Raw genomic sequence first — 15,694 nt, forward strand, 5'->3', positions numbered from 1 at the left:
CAAAAGATTTTTGTTTTAAAGCCCTAAAAAAAAAAAAAAAAAAAAGCCAGGAGAGTAGCATCTTCAAATCTCTGACTCTGACCCTTTGCTTCTGTTGTCACATCTCCTTTCTCTATCTCTGATCCTCCTGCCTCCTTTAATAAGGACCCTGAGGACTGCCCTGGTGGCACAGTGGTTAAGCATCCGCCTGCCAATGCAGTGGACACGGGTTCGAGCCCTGGTCCGGGAAGATCTCACATGCCGTGGAGCAAGTAAGCCCGTGCGCCACAACAACTGAGCCCACGCGCCACAACTACTGAAGCCCCTGCACCTAGAGCCCGTGCTCCACAACAAAGAGAAGCCACCGCAATGAGGAGCCCGCGCACCGCAACGAAGAGTAGCCCCCGCTCGCTGCAACTAGAGAAAGCCTGTGCACAGCAACGAAGACCCAACGCAGCCCAAAATAAATAAATAAATAAATAAATAATAAAAATAAGGACCCTGGTGATTACGTCCCCCACCCCCACCCCCAGCATAATCACCCTGTGTCACTTTGCTAAGGCTGCCACAGACTTGGTGGCTTAAAAAACAGAAATTAGGGCTTCCCTGGTGGCGCAGTGGTTGAGAGTCCGCATGCCGATGCAGGGGACACGGGTTCGTGCCCCGGACCGGGAGGATCCCACATGCCGCGGAGCGGCTGGGCCCGTGAGCCATGGCCGCTAAGCCTGTGCGTCCGGAGTTTGTGCTCCGCAACGGGAGAGGCCACAACAGCGAGAGGCCCGCGTACGGTAAAAACAAACAAACAAAAAAAAAACAGAAATTAATTTCATCACAGTTCTGGAGGCTAGTGTCCAAGACAAGCCGCCGACAGGTTTGGTTTTTCCTGAAACCACTCTCCTTGACTTGCAGGTGGCACCCTTCTCGCTGTGTCCTCACATGGTCTTTCTCCTGTGCACGCACATCCTTGGTGTCTCTCTGTGCATCCAATTTCCTCTTCTTATAAGGAGGTCAGTCAGATTGGATTAGGCCCATTCTGATGGCCTCATTTTAACTTAATCACTTCTTTTTTTAAATTTTGGCTGCGTTGGGTCTTTGTTGCTGTGCGTGGGCTTTCTCTAGTTGCGGCAAGCGGGGGCTACTCTTCGTTGCGGAGCGCGGGCTTCTCATTGCGGTGGCTTCTCTTGCTGCGGGGCACAGGCTCTAGGCGTGCAGGCTTCAGTAGTTGCAGCATGCGGGCTCAGTAGTTGTGGCACGCAGGCCCTAGAGCACAAGGGCTTCAGTAGTTGTGGTGCGTGGGCTCAGTAGTTGTGGCTTGCAGGCTCTAGAGCACAGGCTAAGTAGTTGTGGCGCACAGGCTTAGTTGCTCCGCAGCACGTGGGATCTTCCTGGACCAGGGCTTGAACCCGTGTCCCCTGCATTGGCAGCCGCTGAGCCACCAGGGAAGTCCTTTAATCACCTTTTTAGAGGCCCTATCTCCAAACACAAACACATTCTGAGGTACTAGAGGTTAGGGTTTCAACATAGGAACTTGGGGGGAAACAATTCAGCCCCAAACACTCCCCATTTCAAGATCCCTGACTTAATCACCTCTGCAAAGCCCTTTTTGTCGTGTAAGGTAACGTTCATTCACAGATTCTGGGTATTAGGATGTGGACATCTTTGTCCAGAACTTTATTCTGTCTACTACAGGGAACAAATGGACAAGGTGGAGAAGGGCTGAGAAACAACTTTGGGAAATTTGTTCTGGACACTATGTCAGGGAAGTAAGGTGTCGAGGAGGCTTCTGACCCCTAGTCCAGGCTCCTGAGAACCCACCAAGTCCGACTCAGGGAGGTAAGGAGGACGCAGTTTCATCTTGGAACCCAGGAGCATCCCAAGCCATAAACTAAGAAGCCTTCACTTCCCAGCATCTGAGGAGCAGGCTAGGACCTCTCACGCCATACTGGGAGCAAGAGAGGACCAGGAGCCTGAGAGGCGGACCCTAGGATTTACACAGCTGCCGGGAAGAACGAGGGCCATAGCCTCCTGAGACCATGATTAAAGGTAAAGTGGTGGCAGCAGCACCTGTAATTCCCTGCTCTCCTGCAGCTTCCACCTCAGTGGACAACAATTGGCCAAAGGGGACCCAAGAGGCGAGAGAGGTCCCAGGCTGGGCTAATATAATGGCTGTGTAATCAGTGCAGTCTCACAGGGCTCTGTGCTCCAAATGGGGCCCTGTGCTTAGGGGTTAGTGCCCTGCGGTCTCTATCTTGAAATTCTTAATGATTTCACCTCTGAATTTGTGTTTTGGAAGTGCAGCCCGATGAGACAGTGGAGCATGTGCTGGGGGTCCTGCCTCTCCTGGATGGGTTCTCACCTGTTGGCTCCCTGCCCTCACCCAACCACAGTTGCCACCCTCCTTCCCCAGTAGGGACCTGGGTGCAGGCACACAGAGGGTCCAGGTCTGGGTCTGGGTCAGGGTTAGGCACATGTGCTATCTATAGCAAGTCATGGGGCAGAACCCTGCGTGCCTATGGGGATCTGCCCCAGAGTATTTCCTTGTCTCAGGGATCTGGACATTAAATAACAACTTAAAAACCACCATGACAGGTTGAGAGACTGTGGAAGAAAGAAAAAAGCTTTGTTCTTGCTTTTTAAAAACAATTTTTTTTTTTTTTTTGGCTGTGCCTTATAACATGCGGGATCTTAGTTCCATGACCAGGGATTGAACCCACACCCCCTGCACTGGGAGTGTGAAGTCTTAAGCACTGGACCACCAGGGAAATCTTGTTTTTTGAACAGAAGGCCCCACATTTTCATTTTGTACCAGGCCTTGCAAATTATGTAGCCGTCCCTGGTCCCAGGAGAAGGTACAGAGCCAGCCCTCCACCCGTGGTGGTCTTTGGAGAAGGACCCTCCTTACTTCCTCAGGCAGTCTCCTTAGTTCCTCAGGTAATGGGAATAGCTCTTTAACCCATGGAGACAGCATTCCCACTTCCATCCTCTCTGGCCCCTTCTGTCCAACCCTTCCCTAGCTCTCAAGGGAGGGATGACTGGGTGAGGTGAGGGTGAGGAAGACGCATAAAAGTGCCTGTAAACAAAAGATGCCACAGGTGGTTTATTGAGGTTCAAACCCCAGCCCCTCCCACTGCAGGACATAGGTTGGCCATAAAGTTATGGTCGCAGCGGATCTTTCCCACCAAGAAGGCTGGCCAGGTCCCAGGGCCTAGGAAACCTTCCAGAGTGGTCTCTAGCTGTAGAGGGGGGACCCTGCTCCTGAAGAGGAAGGGGCTGTGATTGAGAGAGCAGATGCTGCTCCCTGATTAGCTGACAGTATGACCATCCCATTATGGAAGGCACTGCTCACCTACTCCTACGTTGCAGGGCCTGGGGTGTGTGGGGGTCTGCGCTGGCATCCTTGCTGGGGCCCTTGGAGGTACGGTAAGGGCTAAAAATGAGTCAGCAATGGGAGGTGGTGCACAGGCATCTCGGTCACCCAGAAATCACTCGAAGGGAGAGCAGGCGGTCTCGGCAGGGGTCAGGGGCATGTGCCCCGACCCCACCAGCCCACGGGCCTCAGAAGTTGTTATCGATGTTCCAGACGTCCCCGCTCAGCGCGTTGGCTGCCCCCTGCAGCGTCCAGGTGAGCAGGGCCAGCTGGCGCCGGAAGCGGCTCTCCTGGAAGCCCAGGCCCCGCGCCACCTGGGCCTCCTCCCCAAGGGCCCCAGGGCCACTCGAGCGCAGCAGCCGCACGTGGTCCACCAGGGCACCCAGCGTGTGGTCTCCGCGACCCAGGAAGATGTGGCGGAACGGTGAGTCGGCCGCCGACACGTACTGGGACAGGAAGTAGAACTCCACCTGCGCCGAGAAGGGGATGTGGTTGGAGCCCGAACACCAGTTCCAGACCAACCTTGGGACCTCATGCGCGCTTAACAAATACTGTTGAGCAGCCTCTTTAAGTCCCACCTCCCTTCGGCCACCCAATCAGGAATGGTCATTCTGTAACGTCATCAGTAGTCAGGTAGGATACGTCCTCCCACTGTGTTTTGGGTTGGATCCCTTTCTTTCTACCCCTTGAGCTTCCAAGCCTGCATCTTTCTTCCTCACCCATTCACTTCCCTGCCCAAAGCCTCAAAGAACCGTCAATCGTCCTGCTGTTCCTCACCTCCCCATACCCCAGTCATTCCTGCCCACCTGCGTGAATGTCCACAACCCAGAGTCAAACGACAAGGGGACAGGCCAGCCCTAATGAAGTGCCTGACTCTGGGTCCTCACCCTCTTGACTCAGATGCTGTTGGTTTTTCCTGAGATGGCCGCGCTCCCAGCCCAGTTCTCCCACCTCTCTGCCAGCCTCTCCGGTTCCTTCTGTTCCCACCTGTGGGCAGGCCCAGGGTTCGACCTCTACTTTCTCCTCTTCTCATTACCTACAATCCAATGGTTTTCAACCCTGGCTGCACATTAGAATCACTTGAGGAAGATTTTAAAATTACCATATCGTGGGTGCCACCCCAGCAGAATCAGAATCTCTAGGGGTGGTCTCACAGACTCATGTCTTCTTAAGTCCTCCACCTTTCACTCAGAGAGCTCATCCACGCCCCTGGCTTCAACTGGGACCTCATGGGGACAATTGCCAAGTCTACTCCACAAATCATCGCCTGGAATCCTATCCCCCAGTCTGCTGGACCTCCCCACTGGGGTAGGGGGTACCCAGCCACAGCCTCACACACATGTAGACACCAACTTCTTCCAAAACCTGACCTTCGCACCCACCTTCCCTCATGAGCACCATGGCGTACCCCAGGTGCCAGGCTCTCAACCTCAAAGGTGAATAAGAGTTGGGTGGACACAGGGTCAGACTTTGGTTTCCAGTTTCTCTTTGGGATCAGACTGCCTGGTCCTTAATTTCAGCTTCACCACTTACTGTGTGATTTTGAATAAGTCACTTAGCCTCTCTGAGCCTCAGTTACTGTGTACAACAATAGCAAACTCACAGGATTTGGAGGAGTCCTAAGGGAGAAAGTGAAGTAAAGCCTTAGCACGTGATAGCCCTCAATAAATGGCAGCTGCTATTATTATTCTCCTCCTCTTCCCTCAACACCCAGTCCGTCCATTTTTCCTTCCAAATGTCGCACACCAGTTCAATCCCCTCACCCACCCAGAGCTCAGCTATCACTAACTTCGTTCCCTTTTCAAGCCATTTACACTCTGGCCAAGTATTTCCTAAAATTTCACTTTGCCCACATCAGCGGCCTGCTCAAAAACCTTCCAAATTTCCTTGATGCCCAGACCCTCAAAACCCAAACATCTTTTTTCTTTTCGCCTTGCCATGTCGCATGTGGGGATCTTAGTTCCCTGACCAGGGATCGAACCCGTACCTCCTGCAGTGGAAGCGAGGAGTCTTAACCACTGGACCACCAGGGAAGTCCCAGAACCCAAACTTCTTATACTGGCGTTCAAGTCTCCCCATAGTTGATCCCTAACCCACTCCCCTCCGCTCCTCCACAGGGCTTCTGTTCTGGCTCTGCTGGTCTACACACTACTCCCAAGGAAAGCCAGGCCTAGTGCACTGCCATGCCCTTATTCTTGGTGTCTCCATCCTGAAACATGCTCTTTTTGTACCAACCCAAGTTCTGTCTGTTCCTCAAGACCCACATTATAGTCTAAAGCAGGGGCCAGCAAAGTTTTTGGAAAAAGCCAGATCGTAACTATTTTAGGCTTTGCAGGCCACACTGTTTCTGTTGCAACTACTCAACTTTGCTGCTGTAGCACACAGGCAGCCGCACACAATAGAAAAATCAACGAGCATGGCTGTGTTAAAATAAAACTTCATTTACAAAAACAGGTGGCAAGCCAAATGTGGCCTGCTGGCTAGTTTACCAACCCCTGGGTTAGAACCACAAAGTTCCCTGGGTCTGGCCCAGCCCTGTTTGAGGTTCTGAAGCCCTGCATCTTTTACTCTCCATCCCTGAGTCTGAATCCTGTCCCTTACACACAGGTGCCCTTTATCCCTTGGGGGGCACATTGCAACTTTAGGGATAGGGTGAGGGGGGTGTCTTTTTTTGTCTCTAGAGTCTGGCACAGCGGGGGTTAAAGCAAGATCTGTGAATGAGAATGAATCGCCCGTTCCAGGAGAAAGGAGCCAGGACCAAAGAGCAAGATGGGTGGGCTTGCGAACAGAAAGACGGTATGAGTGATGCCAAGGGAAGCAGGCAGGGACACAACAGGAAAAAGGAGGGGGGAGAAAGAACAAGACCTTGCAAGGGCCAGACATATCATCCCCAAACCGCGCATGTGTACACCACGGGGTACCGGTTCACCCCACACTCACTGAGGATGGCCCTGCTTATCATTTTGCCCTATAGACTTTTCCCCTCGCCTACAGTCCCTACCCACCCATTTCCAGAGATCAAAGGGCTGCAGGGTTGAGTTCTTGGGGTAAGGAAATGGAAGGAAGAGGATGGGTTGGAACTGGAGCTGGGGTGCAGGCTGCAAAGTATTCAAAGCTAAGCAGGAGGGAATAATAATCTTGTATAACTTTCACATGACACCTCCTCCAGGCAGCCTTTCTGGGTTTCATCCATCTCACCAGAAGTAAGAGAGCTCTCTACGCTCTGAATTGTTTACACCATTTGCATCTCCCAAGCCATAATCCTGTGCCTCTTAGACCATGGACCACCGTGGACATGCTTCTTCTCTCCAGAAGGGAGAGGAGGCGGTGGGGAACCGGAGGGGGCGCGGTTGTCCCAGTTCTGCCATTCGGTGGCCGGGCGACTGTGGCTAAGGGGCTGACCCTCCCTGTCTCATCACTTTGCGGGCCCGCCTCTGTGGTCGCTCCAGCTTGGCGGGTCTGTGAGCAAAGCACTGTGAGTCCAGGACTGGGAACTCCCCGAGGACAGGTACAAATGAAAGCGGAACGAGGGTAGGACAGCGCACTGGCGCAGGGCCGAAAGGAGGGGCCCCACGCCGCCGGAAGAGGGCGGGGCGGCGCGGCCGGCGGCGGCCGGGCTGGGCGGGGCCTCACCCGCATAATGCGCACGTTGTACATGCGCGTCAGTCTCTCGTCGCTCTCCTCCGAGCTGTAGATCTCCTTCCGCAGCTTCTCGGCCGCCCGGATGTAGTCCCCCCGCGCCGAGTACACCCACTGGAGGGTCAGCCCGCGGGCCTGAGGGCGAAGGCGCGGGCTGGGGCCGGCGGCAGGGGCCCAGTTGCTGGGGGACGGAGCTGGGACCCCGGGCCTGGCAGGAGTGGGGAGGTATAGGGGGACAGAATGCTGGGGGCAGAATGAAGGGAGAGAGAAGACCTGTGCGGTTGGGCGGGTGCTAGCTGGGTCCTAGGGGCTTAGTGACTGGGGCAGGAGTAAAGGGGCCAGGTTGCCAGAGGGGCCCTAGACCAAGGAGACAGGGGCCAGATCCCCTGGCCCGGGCACAACTTTAATGGGATATAGCACCCCCCACCGCCAGAAGCCGGGAGCAGGGTTGGCGTCTTGGACCTTGAGGTCCCCAGAGAACTCGTTGAGGCTGCCGATGTGCCTGAGGACCACATCCCCATAGCGGCCGAAGTCGAGGGGCAGCAGGTGATCGTGGCTGAGCCGGATGAGGAGCTGCCCGGCGAGCTGGGCCACAGCCTGAGCCACGGCAGGCAGGCGGCCCCGCAGTACCCTGTGCAGGTTCTCATAGGTGTCGTCCTTCGTGTGCAGGAACGGGTACATCGGGCCATCCTGCCGGGACAGGGCGGAGGCTGGCGCGCGGGCACAGTGCGAACAGGCCCAGGGGCTGCTGTTCTGGGGCAGGGCCCGGAAGTCTCACCTCCATGAAGGAGAACTCAACGGCAGGGACCCCCGCAAAGGCCGTGAAGGAATAGGCACTGCTGTCCATGGGCAGCGGCCGGATCCTGGCGACAGGCAGGTTGGAGCGCTGTGTGGGTTCAGGGTCCCCCCACATATCCCCCCCCAGCTCTCTTCCCTCCCCTCCCTGCCCAACTTACACCTCAGCTTCCCAGCTGTGATTGTTGAACACCACCTGCTCGAAGAGGGTCTGCCCACTGCGGTTAGGAGAGTCCACCTGGGGGCAGGGTCGGGGGCACCAGTCAGGCTCTGGCGGCCACCAGCTTCCCTTCAGCTCCCACTCCTGGCCAGGCTCTTACCTGCTTTAGGATGTTCTCGATGAGGCTGATCAGAAGGGGGCTGGTCTTGGCGTGGAACTTGTCATCCCCTGTGGAGAGGGATGCCGGGCTCAAGGCTTGGCCCGGAGGGCAGGGTGCACCAGAGGGGGCCCAGGTGGTGGCACTGCCCCTGCTCACCCAGCACTGCGTTGTCCAGGCTCACATAGACTACGGCTTTGAGGTGCAGCACGCTGAGGTAGCCCTGTGGGTGAGGGGTGTGGAGTATGAAATCCCCCTGCCTCTCCCCACTGCCTGACTACCTGCCCAGGACCCCAGGTTACCTCCAGCCACTCCATGGAGCCCACACTCCCAAAGTCACCACCATCCCAGCTGATGAAGAGAAGACTTCTGCGGGGCCGGAAGCCTGGGGGCGGGGGGAAGGAGGGAGGATGGGCTTGGCTGGGGGCCAGGCAAAGACCCACCTCTTTGTCTTCCTCTGTCCTGGTCCCCTGGGATCTCTCCTTCCCTCCCATCAAGCCACCATCCCAGCCCATCTCACCTGGGTCTGCCCTGACTCAGCTGTATCAGTGATGGGGATTGCTTACATAGGGAATCTCCTGCTTAATCTTCACTCAGACATGGACTATTAGTACTTTCATGTTTAAATGAGGAAATGGGGCTTCCCTGGTGGCGCAGTGGTTGAGAGTCTGCCTGCCTGCGGGAGAAATGGAGGTGAAGTGACTTGCCCAGGGCCACACAGCCAGAACATGGAGGAGCCAGGTTTGGAGCCCAGGTCTCAGTGGCCACCCTCCAGCCTGTGCTTGTAACTGCCTCTCTGCCCTGTCCTAGCTCAGACCACAGCCCCAGCTGCCCGGCCCAGGCCCAGACCCTGACCTTACCATTGCTCACCATGGAGGAAAAGGTCCGCACCAGCTCCAGCAGTATGGCGGTCCCCACGGCGGACCTGGCTGCTCCTGGGCCCCATGCATCCCTCTGGGCCCCAATGACAACATAGTGATCTGGGGGAGGGGATGTTGGGGCCCACCTCTTACATGGGCAGAACCCAGAGGCTTCTCCCTTGACCCTAGGAGGGTCCATTTCTGCAGGACCCTCACATCTCTGCAGCCCCAGCCCTGCAATCCCTGCTGCCCCTAAAGAGAGTTCCTCTCCTCTCCTTGGCCCTTCCTGGGTGGGCTGCTCCTTCATCACATTGCCTGGGGTCATTCTGGGCTCCATTACCTGCCTGATCGGGGTGCCCCTCTGTTCACCAAGTCCTGACAGATTTAAAATCTCTCTCTAACCCTTCCCACTCCCACTCCCACCACCAGCATGCTCATCTGAGCCTCATCACAGGCCTCCCTGTGCCTCTTCCTTCAGTGCTTCTAGGTACCACACTCTTTGGCTCAAGAACCCACTTTGATTCCCCACTGTTATCCACAACAAGTTATGCTTGAAAGGCTCATTTATCTAGTCTGATCTCCCTTTCATGCTGTAACATCACCCAACTTATGCTTGCTCACCTCTGGTGCTAGGGAACTCACTACTGTGCAGAACTGCCCATTCTGTCTCGGGACAGCTTCAACCGTGAGGTCTCCTCACTGCCACCCCCCTCAGTTCCAGCCCATCCCCAACTTGCCAGCCTCCCTCCCTGCTAACCCCAGCTCCCCTGCTGCAGGGTGTGGGTGATGCTGGATAAGCAAGCACACCTGGCTCTGAGCGGCCCTCGATGCAGCCAAAGATGTTGCTGATGGGGGTGGAGGCCCTGTGGTTGTTGACCCCTAGGTGCAGGCCTGGCCCAGGGCCCAGGCGATAAGGGGAGACTGGGAGGTGCCCCTGCCATTCCTGGGGGGCCACAGGGCCTTCAAGCTTCCTGGGGAGGGGTAGAGCAGAAAGGGTTAGAAGTGGCAGAGAGTCCCAGGCTATAGAAGAGCCCAAAGCCCCCACTTCACTCTTTCTATCCCTCACAACCTCTGGCTCCAGCTCTCTGCATCTGTACTCTGCCTGAGGGGCCAGTGCAGCCAGGGCTGCCTTGGACAGTTGTGCAGGTTGTGTCCTGCTCAAGAGTGCCCAGTAGAGGTGGGTGTGATACCCAGCTGGAGCTCCACTCACCAAATGGCAAGAGGCCGCGCCCACCCAGAAGAGCCACCTTGTTCTGGTTCACCCAAAGGCACCTTATGGGCTAGCTGCAGCCTACCTCTCCCTGCCTCCTCCCCTCCTGGTCCCCACATGGCCCCCACCTCAGTAGGAGGGAGGCGGTGTCCGCGCTGATGGGCTGGGCTGGGATGCTGGGGAGGCCCGAGGACTGGACCGGAGGGAACTGGGTTTGATTGAAGGAAGGGAAGCCAGGTGTGTAGGGATCTCCCGTTCCCAGGTGCACCTGTGGGGAGAGGGTTGCCCACACTGAAACTGTGAGCCGGGCTCCCCAGAATAGGGCGCCAGCCTCATCCTAGGCAGGCTGTGCAGCCCTGGGACCACAGGAAGGCACTACTGGCTCCCCGAGACTCACATGTCCATACACAGCCCGGTGGCTGGACAGGCTAAGCTTGTGTGGGCCCTGGGAGAAGTCTGCCGGGTCCGGGTATATGAGCACTCCTTGGGCCCCAAAGTCCTGGGCACTGGCCACCTGGGGAAGGGAGGTGGCTAAAGGACCCCTTCTCCCAGAGAAAATGGATTTATAAAGGCTGAAGGAGCAAGTAAAAGTGGAATGGCACGGCCTCTGAGCTGCAGCTGTGGATCCACAGAGAGGCTGTGGGCACCCCCTGGACCTCGCCTTCCGCCCTCCCGCAGTGCCTCGGCAGCCCCCAAACCTCACTGTACCCCACATCCCCTCCTGTTTCTGTTCCCCACCCCAACCTCCTGATTTTGTTCCCTGCCAACGGTTTCTTACGACCCATTTGGTTCTTCCTTTTCTCTCTGTGACCGCCTCCTAGACGCTTCCTGTTTGCCGCCATCCGATCTCCGGACTCCCCAGCCGGCACCCTCCCCGCTCCGCCCCAACCCGCATCCAGGGACCCTCACCTTCTGGGCAAAGTTGATCACCCCCAAGCGCACCAGCAGGAGGCGCCCCTTCGGCTCCACGCCCCGGGCCCGCAGGTCCTGCAGGTCCTCCGGCCGCCCGTAGTGGGCGTACACCAGCTCTCCCTGGGGAGGGGGGATGGGGAGGGCAGTGAGGCGCGCCCCTGCTCCACCGCCAGGGAAAGAGCACGCTGTCCCATCCTGGGGACCGGGCAGGACGCGCTCACCGTGGCGTTGCCCGTGGCGCTGTAGGGGCAGTAAACGTCCGGGTCCTCCAGTGGCAGCTGCTCCCCATGCTTCCCGGCGGCATCCACCCAGTGCAGGGCGTTGGGGTGAGCCCTGAGGAGCGGGGGTGGTGAGTGACCCACCCACAGGCCGCCCACCCCTCCTCGCCCCCCCCCCCAACCCCATGCACTCACGGGTCCGGGAACTGCAGTCCCACGTAGTGCGTGTCCATCCACACGTGGTCCAGCTTCTGGCTCAAGAGCACCGCGCGGAGGTCCTGAACCAGGGCTGCCATCCCGGCCGAGCCGGCTACCCTTTCCCGAAGGCTGGTTTGCCTGCGCAGGGAGAGGGGGGATTGGGGCGCAGGAGGAGAGAGGGGCAGGGACTTCTGGGGACCTGGAGGAGAGGGCGGGAGCAGGGGAAGGATGCCAGAGGTGTGGGGTGGCCCCAGCCCCGGGCAGTGAGGGGCTCTTAAGGCTCTCCTGCCATCACTACCAGGGTTGCACTGGAGGGTCTCCAGGGCCTCCTTCTGCTTAAACCTCAGCTTCTGATAGCCAGGGGTCCTGTCCACCACCCCTTAGGCTCTTCACAGGTCAGGCCAAACTCACCAGTCTACCTACTGTCCCCTCCACACATACACACACTAGCCTGTGCTTTGCCCCAGGCATGAAAACACTTTTCTTCCAAAGCGCTATCTGGGCAGAGGTGAGGGGCCCTGCATCTCTCTCATCCTCCAGCTGGGCCTAATGGAGACACCTTACACCAAGGTTGCTGGTGGAATCTGGGGTCACTTGTCTGGTTGGAGACCTCACCCTGTCTTCTTCCATAGTCACCACCTAACTAGCCAGCCTGCTGTCACTGGAACGCTCCCTGATCTTCCATCTTGCCTGTGCCAGCACGGCCCCTGCATGGCCTCTCTCTCAAGCAGCTCCACCTGTGCTCTTTCCATGGCAAACAAACTTCCCTTCTCAGCATCATCACCGAATACCCCTTCTACCTTTTGCCTTGGCAGAAACCTGGCTGTCCCTTGGGAGGCCAGGTCTCCTTCGGGACATGTGAAAAAAGCAGCTCAGGCTCTCATATCACCCAGGCCCAGAGAGGAGGTGTGCTTCTGGCTCCACTGTTCACGTTTCTGACCATGAAACTCTTCCGTCAAAGTCCCTGCCATCCAGCAGTCCCACCCTCTGTCCTTCCTCCCTGCTGTTATCTTTTAGCCAATTGGTCACTTAGCCACTTTCAGTGAAGACTTTGGCATCTGGCCAGCCACTTCCCTGGCCACATCCTGGATCTTGTCCCCAGAACTCCATCTCTGGAATACTGATCCAATTTACTGAACACCTACTAAGCACTAGGCATGGTGGTAGGTGCTGGAGACTGCAAGATAAATAGGACACAGTTTATCATATAAATCTTAAAAGTTCCAGAATCTCACTCCCTGACTGGAGCTTTTCAGGTTGGAACTCACTCCTTTAGGCTCACTATACCTGTTCTGCAACTCCATGGAGCACTCCACACTGTCCAATTTCTCCATGTCTATCAGCTCCTCCCTGGTTTCCCTTCCTTCCCCAACCAACCTAGAGTCATACATCACCTCATTGCCCGCTCCCTCTCACTGCTCCCGTCTTGCCTCCCTGCCCTTTGATGGCATCCACAGTGCCACCCCCCACCTCCGTAGATCTGTCAAACCATCCACTTGCTCAGGCTGTACCCAGACTACTAAGTGTTGCTCAACAGAATAAAAACAACAAAAACCACCATGCATGTAGGGACTTCTCTGGTGGCGCGGTGACTGGGAATCCACCTGCCAATGCAGGGGACATGGGTTCAAGCCCTGGTCCAGGAGGATTCCACATGCCGCAGAGCAACTGAGCCCATGTGCCACAGCTACTGAGCCCACACGCCACAACTGCCGAAGCCCATGTGCCTAGAGCCCGTGCTCCATAACAAGAGAAGCCACTGCAATGAGAAGCCCGCACACCACAACGAAGAGTAGCCTCCGCTCGCTGCAACTAGAGAAAGCCCACGCGCAGCAATGAAGACCCAATGCAGCCAAAAATAAATTAATTAATTTAAAAACCAAACCAAAACAAAAAAACATGCACGTTGTTGATTCAAGCAAAGTGGATCCAGCAGTGTATCAACAAATAATAATACACTTTGATCAAGTTTATGTTGATCTCATGAAGACAAGGAAATCTATTAATACAAATGACTACATAAACTTTAAAGAAGAAAAATCATGTGATCATATCAATACATTCTGGAAAAATATTTGAAAAAAAATTGATTCTTGTTCCTCCTTTCCTGATCATTAAAAAAAAAGAAAAAGTCTCAGTAAGTTAGGAATAGAAGAAAACTTACTTAATTTACTTTTAAAAACCTAACTGGGGGAATTCCCTGGTGGTCACTGCCGAGGGCCCGGGTTCCAAAAAAAAAAAAAGCAACTATGACAAAGTATTAGAAAAACATTCCTATGAAAGTTAGGAACTAGGCAAGGATATTTACTATCTCATTACCTAAATTCATGTCCTCTCCAATGCAATAATAAATGAAAAAGATATAAAAGATATATGCATTGGAAAAGAAACTATGCATCTCTCACTAAATATAGATTATATAATTTTCTACTTAGGAAACCCAGGAAAACCCACTGAAGAAATGATTCCTGACCTCTTCTCTGGACCTACCCGAGCAGCTCCATCCCAGTAGGAAAAGGTGACCTCAGCAGGACAAAAGAAACGCTAGCCTGCTCACGCTGGGCTGGCAGACCCCACAGATTGGGGGATGGTCTTTGCCCACACATACATTTGCTTCTTTTTCTGATTCCCTAAGTTCCCCCTTCTCAGAGACCCCCAGAGCTCCCCACTGCCACAGGTCAAAATCCAAGCTCCTCAACGTGGCATTCAAGACTTTTCTGGATCTGTCCCACTTCATATGTGGATGCTGGAGCCTTCTGTGCACATTCAGGCAGCTCCCTCAGCTTCCAAATGTGTCATCTGCTGCCCTCCCTCCCCTCAGCTCCAAACGCCTTCTATCCTTCCCAGGACCGCTGAACAGGGAGGCCAGGGCGGCAGGTGGAAGGACTCAGGGTCCCGGGTGAAGAGGAAGGGAGGCTGAGTCTGAGCAGATGATGTTTTTTGAGGGCCTAGAATGGGACTGGCTGATCCTCACCTGATGGTATCTTCCAGACGCCCCTCCCCCAGGTGCCGCAGAAACATGGCCTGGAGGTCGCTCCAGTACAATGTGCCCTGGTGGGAGTCCGGGCCCAGCTCATGGTTCATGTCCTCGCTGACCACCATCACGTCATCCCCACATGCCTGGCAGGACCCCCGGAAGACCACGTAGCCCAGGAGGAAGGCTGGTGGGTGGCAAGACGGAGAGTCTCCTTGTGCCCCTCTCTGGACCCCAGATATCTCCCCCAGCCCAGCCCCTCCACTGGGGGTGGGGATGACTCTCACCCCCAGTGAAGATCAGTAGGGCTGTCAGGACCAGGTAGGGGGTGGCTCTTCGTCCTGCTGCTGCCCAGAGTCTGGGGTTTTGCCGAGCTGGTCGAGAGCCCAGGGGCTCGGGGCCCCTCAGCTCCATGGGGAAGAAGTGGGCCGGTGGCTCGGTCCCCTCCTCCCTGTCTTCCTCTTCCTCCTCCAGGGGCCCCTGCTGGGTGCCCTCCACACGCTTGTAGATGGTCTGAGAGGGTCCTGGGGACAACCTTTGCTGTAGGGGTGTGGTGGACATGAAATCGGGGAAAGAGGCCTGGAGGATGGGGAGGAATCTGGCGATAACAGGGTCAGTGACTTCGGGGTGCCATGGGCACAAGGCAGGGGAGAGGGCCCCAAGAAGCAGGCTGGGGGGGAGAGTAGGAGGTAGGGAAGGGGAGGGGCCCGCCTTGGGGTTTGGGAGGGGACTGAGGACCTGGAGAGAAGGCCTAAGGGTCTCCCAACCCCACTCTATCTTACCGCTCTCTGGAGTAGACCCCAAAGCCGCTCCATGCTCGTGCCCCCTCCTGAGCCCTGCAGTCTGTCCCCCACCCCCAGTGATAAACCGTTTGTGGGAGCCCCAAGAGGCCCCTTATCAGCCCTGGCAGGCAGCCTGAGCCCAGGCCCTTCGCTGCCTCCCCCGTCCCAGGGTGGGGGCACAGTCCGGGCTTCAGTTCAGCCTTCCAGACACGGCCCCCAGCCCAGGCTAGAGGATGAGGGGCTGTGCCCTCCCCTGCCAATCCCTCCGCAGTCCCACTCCTGCCCTCTTCTTGCAAAACAATCAATTTTTTGGCCTTGGGGCAGACTTTGGCCTCTAGTTCCCGTCAAGGCTGGGGGAGGAGGGCTGATGGCTGGGGAAGGCGGAGATATGGATGCCCCTTCCACCCTCCTGCTTCCTCCCTTCCCAATGTCCTTGGGGACCC

At 56.3% G+C, this 15,694-nt stretch overlaps 1 protein-coding gene across 1 annotated transcript; it reads right to left on the minus strand.

Moving 5' to 3' along the window:
• Window positions 1-3,114: 3,114 nt before the first annotated feature.
• On the minus strand, window positions 3,115-15,309 carry TFR2 (transferrin receptor 2). The gene is made up of 18 exons (XM_024745473.1): window positions 15,252-15,309; window positions 14,757-15,009; window positions 14,470-14,656; window positions 11,493-11,633; window positions 11,301-11,412; window positions 11,077-11,199; window positions 10,565-10,681; window positions 10,296-10,435; window positions 9,765-9,928; window positions 8,958-9,077; window positions 8,400-8,482; window positions 8,257-8,320; window positions 8,101-8,168; window positions 7,942-8,018; window positions 7,764-7,848; window positions 7,448-7,675; window positions 6,980-7,120; window positions 3,115-3,816 (listed from the first exon to the last, which is right to left on the minus strand). Exons 1-18 carry the CDS (start codon window positions 15,282-15,284, stop codon window positions 3,535-3,537), a joined length of 2,418 nt encoding a protein of 805 aa, XP_024601241.1. The 5' UTR covers window positions 15,285-15,309; the 3' UTR covers window positions 3,115-3,534.
• Between the last annotated feature and the right edge of the window lie 385 nt (window positions 15,310-15,694).

This window comes from Neophocaena asiaeorientalis, unplaced genomic scaffold (genome assembly GCF_003031525.2).
Source record: "Neophocaena asiaeorientalis asiaeorientalis breed wild unplaced genomic scaffold, Neophocaena_asiaeorientalis_V1.1 scaffold461, whole genome shotgun sequence".
NCBI lineage: Eukaryota > Metazoa > Chordata > Mammalia > Artiodactyla > Phocoenidae > Neophocaena > Neophocaena asiaeorientalis.